This window comes from Parasteatoda tepidariorum, chromosome 9 (genome assembly GCF_043381705.1).
Source record: "Parasteatoda tepidariorum isolate YZ-2023 chromosome 9, CAS_Ptep_4.0, whole genome shotgun sequence".
NCBI classification, from domain to species: Eukaryota; Metazoa; Arthropoda; class Arachnida; order Araneae; family Theridiidae; genus Parasteatoda; species Parasteatoda tepidariorum.
The window spans coordinates 33,534,899-33,557,553 of record NC_092212.1 but is presented as its reverse complement, the minus strand read 5'-3'; the positions used below and the strand labels follow the sequence as shown (position 1 = coordinate 33,557,553).

General features: G+C 30.3%; 1 protein-coding gene and 1 non-coding gene across 3 annotated transcripts in view; both read left to right on the top strand.

The window, feature by feature from the left end:
* Positions 1 to 14,361, top strand: part of LOC107436602 (polycystin-1) — a 94,102-nt gene extending 79,741 nt beyond the window's left edge. For both annotated transcript variants that reach the window (XM_043040586.2, XM_043040587.2), the window contains 8 exons: positions 1,121 to 1,286; positions 3,118 to 3,396; positions 4,701 to 4,827; positions 6,246 to 6,574; positions 8,527 to 8,644; positions 10,464 to 10,720; positions 11,294 to 11,465; positions 12,433 to 14,361. In XM_043040586.2, coding sequence (XP_042896520.1) covers positions 1,121 to 1,286; positions 3,118 to 3,396; positions 4,701 to 4,827; positions 6,246 to 6,574; positions 8,527 to 8,644; positions 10,464 to 10,720; positions 11,294 to 11,465; positions 12,433 to 13,919 — 2,935 coding nt within the window. In that variant the 3' untranslated portion in view covers positions 13,920 to 14,361. The remainder of the gene's footprint in view (positions 1 to 1,120; positions 1,287 to 3,117; positions 3,397 to 4,700; positions 4,828 to 6,245; positions 6,575 to 8,526; positions 8,645 to 10,463; positions 10,721 to 11,293; positions 11,466 to 12,432) is intronic.
* Positions 14,362 to 17,079: 2,718 nt separating this feature from the next.
* TRNAS-CGA (transfer RNA serine (anticodon CGA)) lies at positions 17,080 to 17,161 on the top strand. Its single transcript has one exon. It is a non-coding gene; the product is annotated as a tRNA-Ser (tRNA).
* Positions 17,162 to 22,655: the final 5,494 nt, after the last annotated feature.

Below are 22,655 nucleotides of genomic sequence, written 5' to 3'. Positions count from 1 at the left end.
CAAAAAAAAAATATCCATGAAACTTTAATAGGTAATGTCTATCAAAAATGGTTTTGAAATTACGGTACTATCTCAAAAACGCCTATAAATAAACAATGATTATTTACAGAAGCAAAACAGAAAAAATAAAAGTCTATCTTAATTTTAGATTTTTTTTAAAGCTAAACATTTCAGTGTTCCGATTACCGTATTTTCAGGAAAAAGTAAAGATTAAAGTCTTGTAGAAACCCTCTTAATTGTCGCATCATAATACAAACACGAGTTCTTTGAAAAAGAAAAAGTTAGATAGAAACCACAACCAATCTTAAAAAACTTAAGATTTAATGCTAAAGATCTTAATTTAACTTTTCCACATTGCCGTATTTTTAGAAAAAAGTAACCATAAAAGAATAATGTTAATTCAAAACGCTGTTTAAAAAATGCTGTCATATTGAAAATGTTGATAAAAAGAAAAGTTTATTAAAAGATCACTGGAGAAACAGAAAAAGTTGTTCTTAGTTCTGAAATATAACTTTAACATTGAGAATCTGTTTTATATGTTACTAGTTATCTTACCGTAATCTAGTTGTCTTACTGTACAAGAAAAAAAGTGATAATAAGAGAATCCATTCGAAATGTTCTGTTAACATGCTTCGTTTTATTTAGAACAGAAAAAACAAGCAAAAATGAAACAAGAAACAAAAAAACAGTTCTCAATTTTTCAAACATAAAGTGTTGAAAAAACAATGAAATTGATTTGCCTCAATATATTTAAAAAAAAAAAAAAAAAGCAGCATTTCAAAACTCATGGTTCTAATTTCAATTCTTCAATTTTGCTTTTCTCTGTGTTTCAGAACATAATTTAACAAGTTTTAGAGATGAACAAATATGTGTAAAAACTATTTCTAATAATGTGTTGTCAAAAATACGATTTTGGATTATTCTTTATTAAATCTATTAAAATTTCCCGCAACAAAACCTTTTGCCAAAAAATAATTTCCCAAATGATACTTTGTCGAATATTTAGCGAAAGGGCCGAATATTCAGTCAACCGAATATTCGGCAAAGGGCTGAATATTGGTTACATGTGTATAACTCATCCTACTTTTTACTAAATAAAATATCTTTTTTTCAATATTAGGCCACTTGGACGGCTGAACTATTTGAGAATTTGGCATGATAATGCTGGGAAAGGAAAATTCAAGTCATGGCTTTTAAATTTTGTTGTGATTCGAGATGTGCAAACAAATGCAAGATATGAGTTTGTTTGCAACAGATGGTTGGCTGTAGAAAAGGAAGATGGACTGGTACAAATATTTATTTTTCTACTTATCATTGAAATTGAAATTTATATGTTTTTCAAATTTAATGTTAAATTTATTTAAAAATTCTTTAACTTTGTTTTACTTTATTTTATATTCGTCGTTGAACAGCCGACCCAATTTTGGGTTTACGACTACTAATGTTTGAATCTGTAGCTTTGTAATTTTGAACCCAATCCAGAAGACAAGAGAACTTCTAAGTATTGGGAGAATTTTGCCTGCATGTAGGACTTTTTGATGGAACTAACCCGGATTTCCGCTGCATGAAGAGAAAAACCTTCCGCGGTTAGCCTGATGGCAAGGGGACTCTTAACACGTGATCCGTCTAGCACTGAGGATTTTTTATGTCAGCACTGTGGTCGGTGCAAACCGACTACAGCACTGATATTAAAATATCCTACTTATTTTACGTTTCCTTTAGAACATATATGTTTTACATTACTATCAGTAGAAAATATAATTCTAAAATAATTTTGCCAAAATGAATGCATATTTTAGTTACTGATTCAAACATTTTAGTCATTGGTTGTTTTCATTAATTGGAATTGCAGACCTCAGATTCGTGTTAATTTTGACTTCCATTATACTGAGTATAATGGAATAATAACATAACTAATAACCACCACTGTATGAAGTGAACTTACCAAAACATGCAATTTTCGCAATAGATTATGAGGTCCTACAAAGAGCCATCTGCATTTCTTTAAGGCATTTCCTTTAGTGTGGGTGTACCGTGACGTTTCGCCGAGCCTATCATTCTATGTTTTTACAGATAGGCAAGCAATATTTAAATACAGGGAAGGCTGATCTGCAATATTTTTGGGGATGCAAATGGCATTCTTTCAGAAACTGTAGAAATTTATCAGGAATATTTTCCAAAAATGCCTTGAGCAAATTATCATCAAAGTTACGAAGTTTAATAAAATGTTAGGAATATTCTTAATTCTGCAATATTTACATCATTACATATGCAAAGCCTGGTTTGGAGCTGTGGGTTGCTAATTCAAGCATTTATTGTGAAGTTTTCAGTAATAAATACTCATTATCTTTTGTTGTTAGTCTTTATTGGGATTTCTATTTTTGTAAAGCAGATGCTCTCCTATAGCTTGTTTCATCCATATGAATGCCAATACCCTTGTTAATAATATGAGTTCCCCGCTACTTCTGGATGGCATGTGGAAATAATCTTGGCCTGATTTGTCAATCTCACACACTACAGGTTTTCTAGCTTTGTTTTTTTTTACCTTTATCTATTTTTTTATTTTTCGTTTCCTCTTTCAACTCTCGACTACAACAGTTTTTCTAGTTTTGTTTTTCACTTTTATTTATTTTTCATATTTTCGTTCACAACTTTATGTTTTCTGTTTTATTTATTCACCACTGGTGAGTCTTGCGAAGGGGTACCTATTTTTGATCGCTAAAAAAAATCTCGACTTTTTTCACTTTTCATATTTTTTGAAGCTAATGAAGTTTTCTTATTATCAAGTCTTGGTTATACATTTGGCACACATTTGGTTTTTAAACAATAAGGTTCTGAGGTCGTCGATATTACAGCTATGTTTAATTTGAAACTCTAAATTTATTGTTGTAAATTATTGATTATTGTTTAGAACAATATTTTATGTTTATTACTAATTGGATACTGTTGGTATTTTTTTTCTTTTGCATATTTTACTTTGTTTATTACAGCAAAAAAATCATTCTTTTTTTCCGAGCAATATGTGATATACTGTCCCAAGTAGTCTAAGTAACCATGTTAACTTATCAAAAAAATTATTCTGCCAAATTTTAAAAAGAATATTTTATTTTATTCAAGATCGACAGACTCCTGCCTGTTGCTGGTAAAGGAGAAGCAACTGAGTTCGGTCACTTGTTCCATCAAAAGACACAGAAGAACTTGTCTGATGGCCACTTGTGGTTCTCTATTTTCATGAGACCACCTAAAAGTCGATTTACCAGAGCCCAACGAGTCACTTGCTGCTTTGCTATGCTGTTTTTGTCAATGTTAGTGAATGCTATGTGGTATGGCCGAGTACCATCTAAACCAAGTGGATCAGCATTTAGTCTTGGGCCCTTATCCCTCAGTCCTGAGCAGGTAATTTAAATATGAGCTCAGTCTGACAAATTATTGAAATTTGCTAAACTGAATTTTTATATTTATTACACAATTTGTTGTCTGGTAATTTTTTATTTTATAAAAAATAAAATTAAAATAAAAAGTTTGCTATTTGTAGTCTATGTGATTCAATAAGTCTAGTTCATATTATTATTTCATTTTAGAACCCATGAAAAAAATGAAAAAACAAAAGAAACATGTTTAAAATAAATGTTTTCAATTATCTATATTACCTATGTTAATAACAGTTACTTAGAAAGCATATGTTACTTTTCCTATGGATGGTGTTTTCTACACTAGGGAACACTGCAAGCTCGGTACCGCCTAAATTTCCGGCTTACTGTTTCCGTTGTATTTTAAAGCCATTTGGCATCATTGTGTTTTTTGATTCTTGCTAACAATGTATTTGATTACTTATTACTTGTGTTTACAATGCTAACAATACTTGTGTTTACAATGCTAAAAGTGTTAACACTAACGTAAGATGGTGCACAGCTTGCAACAAGAGCAAACAGTAATAAACTTATGGAAGGAGGCCATATCAAGACTGCCAAAAAAGCGAGTTATTCAAAATCTAGCCACCATGTCACCTTTTTTAACAATATATTTCTAAATAACTAAAACAAATTTTCACTTCAAACATTAATATCTTATGAAATACGGCAGATTTGAGCTCAGAAATTATCTAATTTATTTCTTTTATTGAAAACAAAATTATCCGTTTGAAAATATCGCTTCGCAGAATGACATGTAGTAAGCAGCTGCAAACTTTCTAACCAGAACTAGAGCGGGTATAAAGCTCGAGATTGTTATTGTTTACATTTCTACTGAAAACACCATCCATATGAGTGCTGGAGAAATTTAAAATTATTCGTTATTATTTTACGAGCTGTTCTAATAATGACTCTTTCTCAAGAATTGAAATATCAATTGCAAAATTTTGCATCTTGCTAATTACTTTCAGTTGCTAAAATTTTTGTTTGTTTTAAATTACAAGAAAATTATATATTTTCAAAACATTGCACCATATCTTGTGTGTTGCTAATAAGAATATTTTAGATAAAATTTTCAGAATTTACTCACTGTTAGAATAAATAAATAAATACACGAATTTTCAAATACCAAAACATTTATCAAATATCTATAAGTAGATATAATATTATTTAGACACCATTTAGATATAAGCAGAAACTTTTTCTTTGCAAATTTTGATATTTAGTGAGCAATATTTCGTGGAAGTATACTTACAATAAATTGTATCTCTTTAAACTTTTTTATTTCAGATTGGTGTTGGTGTTATGGCTAATTTTATTGTGTTCCCTCCCACATTTTTGATGATAACGTTGTTTAGAAAGACTCGTCTGCGCAATTTAAGGCCTTCACATATTACTGATGCTATTAAGAAGCAACGTAAGTTTTTCCAGTTTGTTGATTTTCAGTGATCGCCCGGTCCTAAAAAACAACAATGTGCTAGCCAAATATTTTTGAACTTAAAGAAAAATTTTATAATTTAATTTAAAGCTAACATAAATTTTATTTTTATATTTCAGTTAGATTAAAAAATAATACCATTTTTATTTCTGGTACTAATTATAATCGCTTAAATTGTGATAGTGCCTCAATAGTTAAATTATCTTGTATCATCTGAAAAAAGGAAAAAATATAATTTTCCTACCACTATTTTAATGCTGCAACCACTGCATACTCACTAACTTTTTTTAATGAATAACATATAATTGAAATTGTTGTTTCTGAATTTTGAGTTAGTTCTGTCATTCAAATGTTTAAAAAAATAACGACATGGAATTTTTTTAATTAAAAATAATAAATGTAAATCAAATGCTTTAGTTTCATTCGCAGTTTCATAATTTTTTGCATGCAGTTTGTTAGATTTCTAAATAAGTTCCGGGAATCAGGTAAACTTCACAATCACATAGTTAAATATGAATATTACATACATTATCTTGTATAAAAAGTATAATTTTTATGTTTAAAAGATTGTTTAGTTTATCTAAACACCACACATGGGGTATTGTGGAGTGCTCTCAGTGATCTAATTGGGCAGGGTCACGAGTCTGATCCTACAGGCTCACTACACAACCGACTTGCATGCATTGCATAGTGCATGCTAAATCTAATCATTTTGGTGGATAAGTGTGGAAGTTTGCATAGAGGAGTCCCATCTTTTGCACTGTCTGACTTAGGTCAAAATTATATGGCTTCATATGATGGTCATAAAAAGATAGATACAGGAAGAACAGATCTAGGTGCTTGACTTTACGTTACTCTTCCATGATCTTGTAAGCCATTTTCAAGACTCTTTCTCTTAACAGCCATGTTAGGAATGCCACATAATTTTGACCCCAGGCGTGCCTGGCTACCTACAAACTTCCACGCCACAACCAATGAGAGGACTTTCAGCCGTAACAGATTTAAGCATGCACCGTGGTACATATACACACCAGTCATTTAGTGTGGCACCTTAATTGACCGCGCTACTAGAAAGCTTTAGGTACTTAACCGTGATTAGGTACTTTTATGGATTCACAATTTTATTGACTAAAAGTTGATGGTTAGAGAATGCTAATTGAGTGCGTACTTGCTGTGCAAAATGAATTTTTCCATATTATTTACAGCTTTAATTGTTTCCAATATCATTATCATTGTTTTATTTCATTGTGGTCACTTTAATCAAGGATTTATGAACAGTTTAAAATTTAAATTGACATAACTTTGGGTTGTTTTTGAACAAAGTTAAGTTTAAATATATTATTCCAAATATATTATTCAATCTAATAGACTTGCATATTTGAATCCTCTTTTTTCAGAGGCTGCTTCAAAAAAGAAAGGCTCAACATTTTCTAGACCAGGCTCTGCACTTTCTGGAACAACATTGATTTTAGATGATATTTCCCAAGAGGATGAATCTCGCAGAGAAAATCGCTTTGGACTGCAAAAACAGAAGAAGAAAAAGAAGTTCTTATTTCCATGGTGGTGCCGTATCATCGCTTGGATTCTGGCAGTGTCTAGTATTATTGTATCATGCTTCTTCCTATGGGCTTATGGTGTTCAATTTGGAGATGAAAAGACAAAAAAATGGGTTACATCTCTTCTGATATCTTTCTTCAGTTCAATCTTAGTTACTCAACCTATTAAGGTATAATTTCTTTTCCTTCCTATTTGAAAAAAAAATTGCTATTATAATGATTGCAGTTATTCTGCATACCCATCATAGCATGCCAAAAATTAACTTATGCATCCTTGGGACACCTAATAACTTAACTTTTGTATTACAAAAAAAATTACAGAGATTCGGTTTAAAAAGAAAAAAAACTTGATCATAACTTTAAAAAAGAAAGAAAATCTTTGGTATTAATAAGTAAAGGAGAAAATAATATATATTTTTTTTGCGAAATTATTATTACTGAATCAGTTTCTAATTTCATTTTTTTTTCTTACAAAATATTTATTTTTAGTGTATATCTTTGAAGTAGAGATTTATATTATTTTAAGAATGGGCACAATTTTATTTAAAAACAGTCCAATATTTTTGGTATTCTTAGGTCCTAAGAAACCATTGTCTCCAAAATCTGACGGAATTGTTGAGTCATTTGTTATGTCTGACATAAACTATTAATAAAGTAATAACTTATTTTACTTAAAGTAAAACTTAATTATTATTTTTGACCATTTGAGACCATTTTTCAGAAGTATTACGAGACAAAATTTTTTTATTGCTTGGCCCCAGTAGAGCACAAAATAGGCTCAGCAAGCATTTTAGTAAAACATGAACCAAGGAACTGAAATCAGGATGTTTAGATTTTGCTTCAATGCAACTACGAGGCGCATCCAGAAAGTGAGTTTCCCTATTTTTTTTTAAAAAAAAAAGAACTCACACTTTCAGGAACATATTTATTGGCAACAAGTACAGCAGTGTTTCAGCTATTTTTTAACATAGCCACCATCAGAATTGTGACACTTGTCATATTGTGGGATCAACTTTTGTATCCCTCTGTCGTAGAACTCTGCCGCCTGTGAATGGAACCACGTGATGAAACAGTAAACGCTGACCGTTACTGCAAAACACTGCGGAAATTGCGACGTGCCATTCAAAACAAGAGGCGTGGAATACTTAATGCAGGTGTTGTGTTCCTCCATGGCAATGCTCGTCCACATACGGCACGACGCACAGCAGCTATTTTGACAAAATTTGGCTTGGAGTTGTTTGATCATTCACCCTACAGCCCTGATCTTGCTCCCAGCGATTTGCCCATTTTCTTACACCTCGAGAAATTCCTGTCCTCCGGTGAGCGTTTTGGCAACGACAAAGAGCAGAAGACTTCTGTCATAAACTAGTTCCATTCTCAGGCGGCAGAGTTCTACGACAGAGGGATACAAAAATTGATCCCTCGATATGACAAGTGTCTCAATTTTGGTGGTGGCTATGTTAAAAAATAGCTGAAACATTGCTGTACTTGTAGCCAATAAATATGTTCCTCAAAGTATGAGTTCTTTTTTTTAAAAAAAATAGGGAAACTTACTTTCTGGATACGCATTGTAGATAGACTTGAATAATTATGTATATATAGGTTCCATCTAAGCCGTGGCTGAAAAATATAGGTTGCATTAAACAATTCTATATGGTCTTAATAGGGGCTGATTAAAAACTGCAAAATTTAGATATGAATTTCATATTTCTGCATAAAGCTTATCAAGATGAAATATTGATTATTTACAGCCCCTCTAGATCTTATGTGGTCAAGATTCTTGAATTTTACATGTTATAATGACTCAACTTAATATTGCTACTTAAAAAACAAACAAAATTTATATAAATGTCTTAAATATAGCAAAGTCCAAATGATTTAGATTAAAATGGTTTTGATACAATCAAGGTGATTTAAAAAAAATAAAGATAAACCATATATGTCCTAATTCCTACATGAGCTTTAAGCTAAATTCAGTATAAATTGAAAAAAAAAGAGACAATTATTGAATTTTAATTTTTTTTGTAGAGTTTTATTTCAGAATTATGTAAATATTTTGAACTCTGAATTACTATTCATGATTCATCATCGTCATGACAACTATAATAAAATTATTTTTCAGGTTTTCTTAGTAGCTATGTTCTTTTCTGCAATATTCAAAAAAGTTGACACAGAAGATGAAGAAGATGAGGACGAAGAACCACCAGAATTAGCATCTGATGAAGAATGGCTACATAAAGGTAACTTTTTTTGAAATTACTGTGTTTACATTAGAGATCGTTTTATAAATAATAGAAATACAGCGTGTGGATAAAATAATGGAATCACTTCTATTTTAATACTTTTTTTCATATTTCTCAAGAAATACGTAAAGAATCATTTTATAGCTATCAGAAGTGTTTAGATCATGCCATTTCTCATACTCATCAATGAAGTTTAAAGGTTTGAGGGACCGACAATAAATTACAAATAAAAGTAATGTTCTTGAAAATTCTATGCCGAAAAATGTAGCAATAAATTTGGGATTTTTATTTTGCTTATTATATGCAATAATTACGCAAAATTTTCTAAACCTAGTTTAAATATTTATGTAGACATGGACATTTTTATAAAAAAAAACTAATTTTTTTGTTAAAACTTTAAAAATATTCAATAAAATTAAAAAAAAATTTCAACTTTTTAAAATTCATTACAAAATTTTTGCTTTTAAATTTGAAAAAAATTCATTAGAAACTGCGCAATATATAAGTAAATAAAGTAGTTTTTTATACTGCGCATGCGTACAAAATTTAAAAAAAAAAATTTCATAATTTTTTATTGAATCATATTTGTCAATTAATAAAAAAAAGCCCGATTTGAATATCTTAAAAATTTTCTAAGTAGTTTTTGTACTTTTTAAAAGAAACTTTAAATGATAACATTATTTTGTATCATAAGACAAAATTAAATAACAAATGATGGGTAACTTACAATATATATCAAAATATTAATGTAAGAAGAAAGGAAACATGCAAAAGAAAATATACTTTAAGGGGGGATGATCTCCATTAATGTCTGTGTCATGTTTAATAAATCTTGTTTAATAGTACAGAATAAAATTAGTGGAAAACCCTTATCATTGTAGCTTTGTTTTAAAAAGTATTAAAACTACTTAGAAAATGGCTTCAATTTTTTTAAATTTTTAAGGTATTCAAATCAGACTCTTTTTTTATTAGTTACCAAGTACAATACACTACAAAATTAAGAAAAAGTATTTTAAATTTTCCTCGTACTTGTACAGTATAAAAGAATCACCTTAATTACTCACATTTTGCCCAGTCTAAGCAAATTTTTCTCAAATTTTAAAAAAGTTTTGAAATTAATTTTAAATTGCTCAAAAAATTTTGTTTAATTTTATTGAATATTTTTAAAGTTATAGTAAAAAAACGTAAGACAAGAAAATTAGTTTTCTATAAAAATGTTCATATTTCGATAAATATTTAAACTAAGTTTACGAAATTTTTTGCAATTGTTACTAATAATGACCAAATTAATAGTTGCAAGTTACAATTTTATTGATACTTATTTGGCATAGGTAGTTTAAAAACGCTATTTTCAGTTTGCAATTTATTGGTGGTCCCTCAAATTTTTAGCCTTTATTGATAAGTATAAGAAATTGCATATACTAAACACTTCTAAATTTTTAAAATGATTCTCTAAGTAATTTTTGAGAAAGATCAAAAAGTGTGTTAGTGTGTTCCATTATTTTGTCCATCCCCTGTTCACAGTGAGTGAGTTGTCAAAAATGTAAAGATTTTTGAACTTTTGTGTGAAATAATTTTAAAAAAATTATAAGTCGTGATGCTACTAGGGTAAAGTTTAAGAATCAAATTCTTGCAGTTATCTATATTTGCTATAAACAATTTAAATGCATGAGAGATTAATGCAATGGTGTATTCTCTCAAAAATTAATTAGGTTAATATTGGAGATATTTATCTAACACGTATATTTAAATTATGAAATTGTTTAAAAGGAAAATAATAATTATCACAATTTAAAATATTTTGTTTTTTTAATAGATCCAGATACAAAATCAGAAAAAGCAAAACTTCTCTATAAGCCTGCTGACATGGAAAAAATGGAGAGAGCTAAACTAGAGCGTATGAAAGAACTCCAAATGACTTCCATACTGAAAGAAATGATTTCCTACGCTTTCTTCATTTGGATTCTAACAATTTTGAGTTATGGCAATAGAGATCCCAGTGCATATTACATGAGACAAAATCTGAAAGACACATTTATTAGAGAAGGAAATGAAAACCATGATTTTATGGCAGTAAGTGTTATTATCTCTTTGATACAAGTTTTGCACTTTGTAATAAAAAAATTCCTGCATTATTTAATTTACAGTTTTATGACAGTAAGGAATTTTCTAGACGCAAGCTATGCACTTTGTGAAAAAATATCCTGTGTTATTTAAATTTATAATTCAATGGCATTATGTGCAATTATTTCTTTGGTACAAGTTATGCACTTTGTAAGAAAAAAAACTTGGATTAATTAATTTACGAATTTCGTAACGTAAGAGATTTTTTGAGGGCTTATTTGTTGACTTAATCTCATACAGTGTGTGCATAATGCATAAGTATCATATTAAATTCTAAAGCAACTGAAATATTTGTGTATTACCACAAATCAAATTATTTCTCTATTTTTTTACAATAATTTTAGATTGAATACTATTTTGATTTTAAATAAATCAATTTGCTAAATAGCTTGCAAAGCTTTATTCGCATTACATTAATTTAGCTGATTAACTGCTGTTCTTTATTTTGTTGCTCTGGTAATGTGCAATATGTTTTATTTTGCTTTATATGCTTACTTATGTTGTCATAAATTTTTTTTTTAGATAACTAGCACAGCTGATTTCTATAAATGGACAAGAGAAGTTTTAGTTCCTGAATTGATTGTGGGCAAATGGTATAATGGGGATCAACCTTTTGGCTTAAGAGGATTCTTAAATGACAGAGTCAATAGAATTATGGGATATGGTGTTTTGAGACAAGTTCGCATAAAAGAAAGTAAGTTTCCATTTTATTGATTTTTCGTTTTTGAGAAAATGGAGATAGAATTAGAAAAAGAATAAACTTTTGTTTCACTTGTTTTAAAAACACTTTTAAAAAAATTCCTTTGAAGTTTGAGATTTCAGGTAAGATTGCATCTTGGTATTTAAATAATCAATCTTTAAAGCAATTTTTTTGTCAAGTTGTTTTTATATTAAGTGTATTCTGCCATAATGTGCTAAACACGACTACTTTGTCTATTGTTGGAGTTTAACTATCGACATTTTTAAGACCTTGCTGTATCTGCAAAAAAGGTTTATTTTTTATTTTTTAATATTTTACATTCTAGCACTAAACAGCAGTCTAATAGCTCAAAAACGTTTTGACAAGAAATGAAAAAGTAATCTTCAAGAAGATTAATGCAAAGCTTTCCACGCAAAATAAGATTTTATTCAAAGACTTATACTGTCGTTTGAAGAGTAACAGTACTGTAGTAACAGAGAGCTGTACTAGAATACTCCAAAAAGGAACAAAATCATGATCTATCGAACAAACAAATGAAAAGACAGATTGATTATGTGTAGTTGACGACATTAATCGCATAAGTTGAAATGTAAGAGAACAGGATTTACCATCAACAAAATGGGTTTAAAGCAAAGAAAACATTTTTTATTTATTTTTTATCTATTATATGTTGTGTCCAAAAAAAAGATAAGAACTTTTTGTTTATTTGTTAAAAATAAAGAGTTAATCAAAAATAAATAAGTTTTCTGTTAAAATTTTATAATTATCTAAAATTATAAGAGATATATATTTATATTTTTTAAATTTATGCTTAAATTAGCAATTTTATTAGAAAAAATAAGCTCTGGATTAATTTAAAAATATAACTTATCTTGTATGTGAAAGTAGAAACTAAATTATTAGTTTTTTTTCTTTACTTAATGGTTGCAATTAGTAATAACTTTATTTAATTTATTTTTAGGATCCTGTAATGTCGATAAGCGAGTGAAAAGCATAACTGAAGTATGCCGATCACAGTCAAGCATCATTCATGAGGACAAAAAGAGTTACGAGCCTGGGTGGAAGGTTGAAGCAATGAATGACACAAATGATGAATATCGATACAGAAAAGCAAAAGAACTGAATGGTTTGCCTTTCTGGGCGATTCGGGATGTTTATGGTGGAGGAGGCTATGTCTTTCCATTGAGGGGCACACCTGAAAAACTGAAAGAAGAAATATTCCGTTTAGAAAAAAGTGATTGGATTGATCCTCAAACCAGAGCTGTTTTTGCTGAATTTTCAGCTTACAATGCTCAAGTAAACTTATTTGGTGTTATGACTATTGTCGCTGAGTTTTTACCTGGAGGTGGTGTCGTTCCATTCTATCGACTTGAAGTCATCCGATTAATGAGATACCATCAAGGATTTGGTGGATTTGTAATGGCATGTGAGTTGGGATATGTTATTTATACTCTCTACTTCTTAATTCGGGAATGGAAGAAGTTTAGGCTAGAAGGAAGAGACTATTTTAAATCTTACTGGAACTGGGCTGAAGTGGCTGTTATTTGCTTGTCTATCAGTGGTATAACATTCTATGCTTACCGAATGAAAGTCACTAGAAAAATATTAAGTACATTTGAGAAGACGCATGGGAATGGCTATATAAAAATGCAATATGTCGCCTCTGTTGATGAGGTGTTTGGTTTCTTGATTGCTTTCTTGATGTTCATAGCCATATTGAAGTTCATCAAGTTGCTGAGGTTTAACAAGAGGATGGGAATCCTCTACAGCACGTTAGCTGCATGCGCCAAAGATTTGAAATCATTCTTTGTCGTTTTTGGCTGTATTTATCTGGCATTTGTACAGTTCTTCTACTTGGTATTTGGCGTGACCATGAGAGAGTTCTCTTCGTTCGTGACGGCAGCGGAGTCCACGTTTGCTATAATGAATGGTGGTGGTTTTGATTTTGATGCCATTTGCTTGGCGGCTCCAATTCTCGGCCCTCTGTCCTTCTTTGTTTTCTGTCTCGTTACTACCATCATTTTACTCAACATCTTTGTTACACTCATCCTGAGCTCTTTCCAGGATGTCAAAGAAGACATCGGAAAACAGGCCAACGACTACGAAATCATCGACTTCATGTGGAAGAAGTTGAAGGGCTTCTTCTTCATCTTTGACGACGACAAGCCGAATAATGATGATTTCGACAATGATGTCAAGCCCATCTTCGGCATTACGAAATTGAGTTCCAATGATGACAAGATACAGGATTTCCCAGAAAAAGTTGACAGGCTTTTAAATCACATAAATTCTTTCTATTTTGATGGTCAGTTGGATCTGAATAGTAAAAAAGCATTGAAAAGCTTGTATAAGAAAGAAGAAGATAATAATGAATACGATTTTGGAATGAAAAAAGGTTCGTCAAAAATGGATAAAATGTCGTTTATGAGCAACTGGAACAATCGATAAAAAAACTTTTCATTTCTTTGTCTAAATTTGCACCTCTAAGTGTTGCATTGCATTAGTGCAATGTCTTAGTTTTTATTGTTAAAATTTTGTTTAATATTAAATTTCATCATATTTACACACTTAGATATTAAAGTTGTGTATTTTGCATTTTAGCTTTTATCTGTTGTGTTTTTAAATTTTTATAGTATATTATAATTTGTATATAGTTTGTTAATATTTTGTTATGCTTTGAATCTTGTTAATTTATTTTCTCAACTCTTGTTCTACGCACAGTACAAACTTACTGGTTTTAAATTTGGAGAATGAACCTAAATATTTGATGAGAGAAATCATAGTGAAACATTGATATATATTTTATTCAAACATGTAATATTGTTGTGCATTCATGATGCATTTAGTAATATGTATGTTATTGAGAAAATAAAAATCTCCTCAAACTGTTGCTTCTTTTTCAATTAATTTAGTGTTTAAAATTCTGAACGCCTTCAAACAGCCAAACTGTTTTTATAATTTGGTAGTTTTTCTACATACAACTTGAGTTTTAAATTTTCTATTGAATTCTGATCCCTAGAAAAAGGAACCTTCTCATAGATTCCAACATCATAAAGGGACCCTTCACAAAATTTAATTTCTTTAAGACGGAGACTAAATATCTTAATTATTCCAGGGGTCTGTTTAGAAGAAATTTGGTTCCGTTAACGGACCCTTCACTAAATATTTTAACTTAAAAACGAAACCAGTCACAAAATAATTTATCTTTCAATCAGATCCTTCACAAATTTGTTAATCTTCATTATTGTTTTGTTAATCGAATAAACCCTTCCCAGGGGAGTGGGGGGAAAGACAGATGTAAACAAACTAAGTTTTGTCTTCGGCAGATGCTTCTTCCTTTATTCGTCCGAAAAGTGTTCAGCAGTATAGGCTAAATACCAAATATTTGTATGTTGCATCTCTAATTTGGCAGCAGCAATTGCTGTTTATCTTTTAAAATTTAATTTTTTTTAATTATAATTTTACAGTGTTGAGCATAATCTTGTATCTCTTTACAATTTAAAAACTCCCTGAAAAAGTGTTTTGCAATAACAGGACCCTATTTTCACAAAAGCAGGACACTGGTTGAAAGAATGTGACTTAACGTTTATTTTATATTCACAAATTACAAGTAATTTTTTTACAGAAATGGACCTTTCACAAAATGTCTGGACATGCCCTTGTATTCTTTATTGCAGTGGTTGCTTTTGCAAATTAAAATGATACTTTTTATTTACATGTAAAAAGTCATAAAATATTGTGCAGTCAAATTTTTTCTGCAGTTCTAATTTTAAATGAAAGATGAAACACTAACGTATTCTATATTTTTATGTAAATTTAATGTTTATACCTGCAATAGATTCTTGGCTGTTGTAATTAAAAAATTTTTGGGCTGGGAAATATTGTAAAAAAGAAGGCAATGTTCGGCAAATTATTTTGCCAAACATTGAAAAGTCAAAGATGGTGAATGGCATGCGTGTCACTACGTAGTACATGACACGTAATACAGATAACTCGCAAGAAGTACATATTATATAACTTTTATTCATTGAAAAGAAAAAAGCGCTTATAATACCAGCGCTCATCATTGGTGGATCATAAGTTGACGACCTTTAAATTTGTTCATCTACTCACGTTACAGTATAGCTTTCATGAGAACTCTTTCAGTTGAAAGTCTTTTAGGTTGTCAACTACTATGGAAACAAGAGTAAAAATCACATAATTCTCCCTAAATAAGTGTGAATGTCACTCTTCGGCTGAAAGAAAGGAGAAAAAATCGGCAGAAGGAATATAATTCAATTATAAATGTCAATTTCGAAATAAGAATTGATTCTCGTAAAAAAAAATATTTTTACGAAAATTGATTTTTGCTAAAAAGTGAATGAAAAAATATTTTTAATTAAGGTTTTTACTTACTTAAAAAGAAACCATTAAAAAAAAAAATTTTTTTTTCGTGGGAATAAAAGTTTTTTGAGGTTGCGAAAAAAGTTAGTAGTTGTAGTTTATTATTACCGTCGCACTAGAGCTGCGCAATTGGTGACGGTCTGAGGATAATCCGAAGACATGCCATCACAATTTTGATTCTCTGCAGAGGGGATGGCACTCCCACTTCGATTGCCCGATGACCTGCGGGCGAAGTCTAACACTTAATGGTTAAACAGTTTAACGAGGGCCAATACAGCCCACCCTCAGTCCTTTTGCAGAATCGATCCAAGTAATCACCACCAGTACACTGACCGAAGCCAATGATGCTTGACTTCGGTGTTTTACTGGGAACCGTGTCTTACCGATCTGTCCACTGTGGGACAAAAAAAAAGTTAGTCATGAAAGAACGTGGTACTGGGATTGAGTAGACCGCACATCTAACTAGAATGGAGTGGTAATGGGACAAAAGTGCAGACTTGTCTACTTTCCTGCATTTTTTGGGAAGACTTCCGATTTCTAAATCTCCCACTGTTCGGAAATCGTCGAAATTTCTATCAATCTGGGGACAAAATTATTAAATTATCATTCTTCTCCCATAAGGAAGTTTGTTTTCCTTACCCGTTAATTTATGCGCAGATTACTGAAAAATCATGTTTAATTGCTTTTTTTTTAAATAAAAAATAAAACTATAATCAGTATCAAATTTTGAAGAAATTTCAGTCTTTACATTTTTTAAGATTTGCACTCAACCTGAAGCAGTTAAACACACATCCTAATTTTATGCCTCTTATCTTCGTAATTACAGTAACACGCCCAAGTACATAAGAATGTACTATAGTACAATGAAAAATGTTAAATAAAAAGTCAGATGGACAAATGAGTTTGTGAATATGAACGCACATAAGCTCTGATTAACGTTTAAAAAAAAATCCACTGACTTCAAAATTTCTGCTTTAACAGGATTGCTACGACTCCAAAGAGAAAATCTGGAAAATTCAACGAATTTAAAAATCATCTAAAATAACAGGTAAATTTCAGAGAGTTTATTTTCAACTAACAACAGAAAGCGGGATAACTATAAGATATTTAAAGATCAGCTATACTATACTATTTCATTATTTGTTATAAATATGTTGAGTTGTTTCTTATTTCTCAAAGTATTTCCTGCAATTAGAAGTAGTATCTATATCTTGTCCTAGGTAAGGCAGTCGTGGCCGAGTGGTTAAGGCGATGGACTCGAAATCCATTGGGGTTTCCCCGCACAGGTTCGAATCCTGTCGGCTGCGGTAATTTTTTCCCTTGAAAATCCTCTACGAGGATTTGCAGCGGAAAAAANTTTTCTCGAATGTTTAAATTTCAGGAGGGGCGAAATATATTGTTTGCCCCCTCACTAAAATTTCAGAGGGGGCGACTGCCCCCTCTGCCCCCCCGGCTGGCACGCCACTGACTTCATTGCTGTAACATATTTTTGGAAAGTTTGAAAAAAAATCTTTTTCTTTTTTTACTTTTTCAGGTGTATATTTATCTCTTTTAGTATGATAAAACCTATGTCAAATTTTAGTCATCTCTGTTACCTGTCTTTTATCCTACTGAGGACGGTGTACCATTATGACATTGCAACGCGTATAGATTTTTGTCAAAGACAAAAACTTTTGATAAATTTTTACTACTTGGGATTTTAAAACGTTGATTTTTGTGGAATCTAAGTTACGATATCATTAGAAACGAAAACTTTATTGTGAACTACTTTATTACTGTAACATATTTTTCTAATGTTTGGAAATCACTATTTATTTTTTAGTTTTTTGACTCTTTTAAATGTATATTTATTTCTTTTAGTATCACACGACCTCTGTCGGGTTTTAATCATCTCTATTTTTATCCATTCCTCTCTTTTATCCTAGTGATGAAGGTGTACCATTATAACATTGAAACACGCATAGGGTTTTGTAAAAAACATTTACGCGATTGACACAAAAGCTTTTTGATACATTTTTACCATTTTCAATTTTTTAAAACATTGTTTTAATTTAAATTTAATTTCATCACAAAGAATTACTCTATTCTTTGTGAATTACTCTATTTTTATCATTCCTCTCTTTTATCCTAGTGATGAAGGTGTACCATTATGACATCGAAACACTCGTAGGGTTTTATAAAAAAACGTTAAGCGATTGACACAAAAACTTTTTGATACATTTTTACTATTTTTGATTTTAAAACGTTGTCTTTAATTCAAATTTAATTTCATCACAATGATTTACTCTATTCTTTGTGATGATTCTTTGTGAATTACTCTGTTAAAAATTACTCTATTTTTATTATTCCTCTCTTTTATCCTAGTGATGAAGGTGTACTATTATGACATCGAAACACGCATAGGGTTTTGTAAAAAACTTTTACGCGATTGACACAAAAGCTTTTTGATATATTTTTAATTTTAAAACGTTGTTTTTAATTTAATTTCATTACAAAGAATTACTCTAATTTTTCAAAATATAAGGTTTTATTTTTTTCACTTTTAATAAAAATATTTTGCAAATTTTTGTAAAACATTTCACGGTCTAATTCATGAATCTTTTTATAAGCACTACTAGTACATAGAAATCATTGAAAATAATTCTGTTTCTGCGACCGTTTTCCTTTTGTGTTGATTGTTTTTAATTGAATAAGATAAAAGCTTCAGTGCACAAAAACATCCCTCTTGTTGACGACTCTTTAGCTTTAACATAATAGAAAATAAAAGAAAAAATCAAATTAAGAAATAAAGATCTCTAAGGAGTTAGGAAATCGTAATTAAACAAAAAAAGTTTTTGTCCTGAATAAAAATGGAAATATGTGTGTTGAATAGTGTTAAAATTTTGATTTGGTAATACATTTGAGCCGCTCATCCATTACATTTAATAAAAGTCTTATACGAGCACATATTTAAAGCTTAAATATTTGATGTATGAATTCAATTATGCTTATGTTTTCCTCAAAAGCTGTCGTTTTTATGATCTTTGATAATAACACATTTCAAAACAAATTCTATTTTCTATTTCTGTTTGTATAAAAACCAATTATAGAAAAATTTTCAATTTCCAGAAGTTTGTTTTCTTCCAAATGCTATAGAAAGAAATCTTTCTCGTTTGAATATTTATAAAATCCTCTTCTGGAAAACAACTTGAAACTTTTTGAAGAAGCTGAAGATTTCTTCATCCTCTATTTTTTTAAAAGCATGCCTCCAAGCGCAAATGACTTATTTTGGTTGTGAAAATAAAAGAAGAAAAAAAAGAGAAATAGTCTCATAGCTTTGGGTACGATATGTTTGAAACTAATGAGGAGAGTAAGGCTTAGCCGATCGCTTGTAACCTTTTTCTCCGAAGAAAAAGAAAGACTTAAGATAGTTGTTCACCACTGGTACTTTCTTCCTCAACTCGAAAGAGCTCTAAATCAGCTATAGATACACGTTTTATGATCTTTGTGCCCAGGTTTTATTGCTATCTCCGTGTTTATGCACTTTTATTGGAAAGAAAATAAACACTTTCAGGTAAAGAAAACATCAGTTAGTAAATATTTTTTTATTATAAAGCATCACTCCCCAAGGGGAAAAACTTCAGAAACATTTTTTAATCATAAACGTAAACATATTTGTTATTGAGTCAAACACATTGGGATTTAAATAAAATGTTTTCCATGAGCTAATTTGATAAAATAAATTGCAAAATAAAAGGAAAGCTGTTGAAAATGTATTTTATCTTTTAATAAATTATTAAATAATAAATATTATTATAATTATTAATTAATAGTATTATTTAGTATTAATTATTGAATAATAAATATTAATAAATAGTAATAAAATTAATACATTGCTTTCAGAAACAATTCTACTTTAATTTTTTTTTATTCCTTGGAATATTAAAGCAGTATTATTTATAATAATTCGAAAAAGTTCCATTTTTTTCATTATAATGTCAACTGAATATTTCGATCAAAAACATTACACTTATTTATAAAAAAGAATTTCCATAAAAAAAGCCCTACTTCAACAAAACATGTGAACAGTGTCTAAAATATGTCGAATATACACCGAAGAACCATTACATAACGACCACCCTGCTAATAACATGTAGGACCACCTTTAGCCCTCAAAACTGCTGGCACCCGCCGTGGCAGTGATTCCACAAGGTGCTGATAGGTAATCTGAGGTCTCTGGTACCAAGCGCTCACCAACTGGTCCTGCAATTCCCTCACATTGCGAGGGGGTAGCGTGGCAGCACGAATTTGGTTTTCCAAGTAGGACCACAAATGCTCTATTGGATTAAGGTCAGGTGAATTTGGGGGCCAAGACATGACTTGAAAGTCACTGGAATGTTCCTCGAACCAATCCATGACGATTCGACCCTTATGACATGGTGCATTATCCTGTTGGTAAACACCATCCCCCGCAGGAAAAACTGTTGCCATGAATGGGTGAACCTGGTCTGCAACTATGTTCAAGTAGCTTACAGACGTCAGGGATTGTTCTATGAGGATTATGGGTCCTAATGTGCCCCATGAAAACATTGTTCCTGGGCGAGAAACCATGAAAACCTGGGCGAGCCTATTGCTATAGATTGAGGGTGGTCATAATGCAATAGCTCTTCGGTGTATGTCGAGTGTCGAAAATATGTCGAGACGTGCATAGCATAGCACGTCTCGATGCTTAGCATGTCAACTGTGTTTATTTAAAAATTATCGAATTCTTCTACTGTATGATTTCAAGAAAAAAAAATTTATTTCTCAAGAGTATTTTTTGTACGCTCGTATTAAAAAAAACAGTAAATAATCTAAAATATATGCCAAAATACAAACAAAGTATTACTTATATCATTCGTTTTTGACTAAAATGTTCGATTGATGTTTGAAAATAACGCTTATGTTATTAAACATTAGTAATTAAAATAATAATTGATAAATTTACAGCTAACGATAGTTAGGGGAGAAACTCACGGAATTTTATAATTAATTACTTTAAAAGGCTAGTAAACTTTCTTTCTTTTTTAAGTGTAGGGCAGCCTTTTGCATTCCACGAGAAAAAAACATGAAAGTAACAGATAATTTATAAAAATGTTTGATTTATTTTTGTCATATGTTAGCCAATATTTGAAATTAAATTTGTTAAACCAAAATTATAAAGTTAATAAAGCATACATTTTAATAAAGCCACAACTTTTGAGGACATCTTCCACCTAAGAGAAAATGTCCTCAAAAGTTGTCGGCTAGAGAAATTGCTAATTATGGTTTTGAAATCGGTAATTATATCGTAAATACACTCACGATGGGGAAAAATTACAACAATATTAAGTGTTAGGTTATTCTTAAAGTTTTTAAATAAATATTGACTAGATTTCTTTATTTAAAGAACTTACCCAGCTAAAAATAAACTGCAGTTTTTCTACAGAACTGAAGTCATTTTGTAGTTTTTTTAGAGTTAACTGAAGATTTTCTGTAGTGTAATCTTAACTGTAAAAACACTGCAGTTATTTTGAAGCTTATGTGAAGTAATTTATCAATAATTTATTTCGAAAAAACCTTTAGCTATTGTCTACAAAATCACTGTGTCACTTTAAAATCATAAATTTAGATAAAACTGAAACTTTAAATCCGTGGTTATTCTGCAGTAAATTTGATGTAATTATGCAGTCATTGTTTCAGAAACATACTTTCTGATGAATCTGCAGAAAAATTACATTTACTTTATATTGTTGTAAAATTGAAAGAGTTTGATGTTTTCAATCTTGCTTTCCTGGCTGGTATATCAACTTTTCATAATATTTACGTCTTACTTTTTACTTTCTTTTTCTGATTATATATTAATTTCTTATAATTAGGTAAAAATTCTAAACATACATATTGATAACGGAAATAAAGTACATTATCTATATTCATAAAAGTTAAAATTCATAAAATACATACTAATTATTTATAATTCAGTTGTAATTATTGTAATTATTTATCATTAAGAAGGGTCAAAAACGTTTAAGTAAGATTTTGACACTAATTAGTTTAAAATATGACTAAAATTAGGTATTTAAATATTTCTGTATTTTAGTAATTTATGACTAAATTTATTTTTATTATTTATTTCTTTTTGAATTAAGAAAACTATGTTTGCGCAAATATAAAGCTACATAATTTGAAAAATTTATCTCACTTGTTTTACTTGATGCATCTATTTTGATGTGGCTTGTCATATTTTGTAGAGAAAGAGCGCTACCATCTCTTTAGGTTGTTGAAGTTCATTTACGTCGCATTAGAGCTGCACTATCGGCTATTGGCAACGGTCTGGGAAATATCCTTGAGGATGATCCGAAGACATACCATCACAATTTTGATCCCCTGCAGAGGGGATGGCACCCCCGCTTTGGTAGCCCAACGACCTGCACGCTAAGACGAGCATTTTACGGTAGCACAGTTTAACGAGGATCAATACCGCACACCCTCGGGCTCTACGCAGACTGATCCATGTGGCCGCAACCAGTGATGTTTGACTTCGGTGATCTGCAGGGAACAGTGTCTTAACAATCAGTCCACTGCGGGATTCCATCTGTTTAGGAAATATTGAATTATTTTCACAGTAGCCTATGATACGATTGTCTAACTCAGAATTTTATAATTCATTTGAAAAACAAAGCATGGCTTATTTCTTAAAATTAATTTACTATATCTAAATAACCGAAAATTAAACAGTTTATTTTCATGGAGGGGAAAATGTACCATTCAGTATTCAATTCAATATAAATTTTTCCACAAATT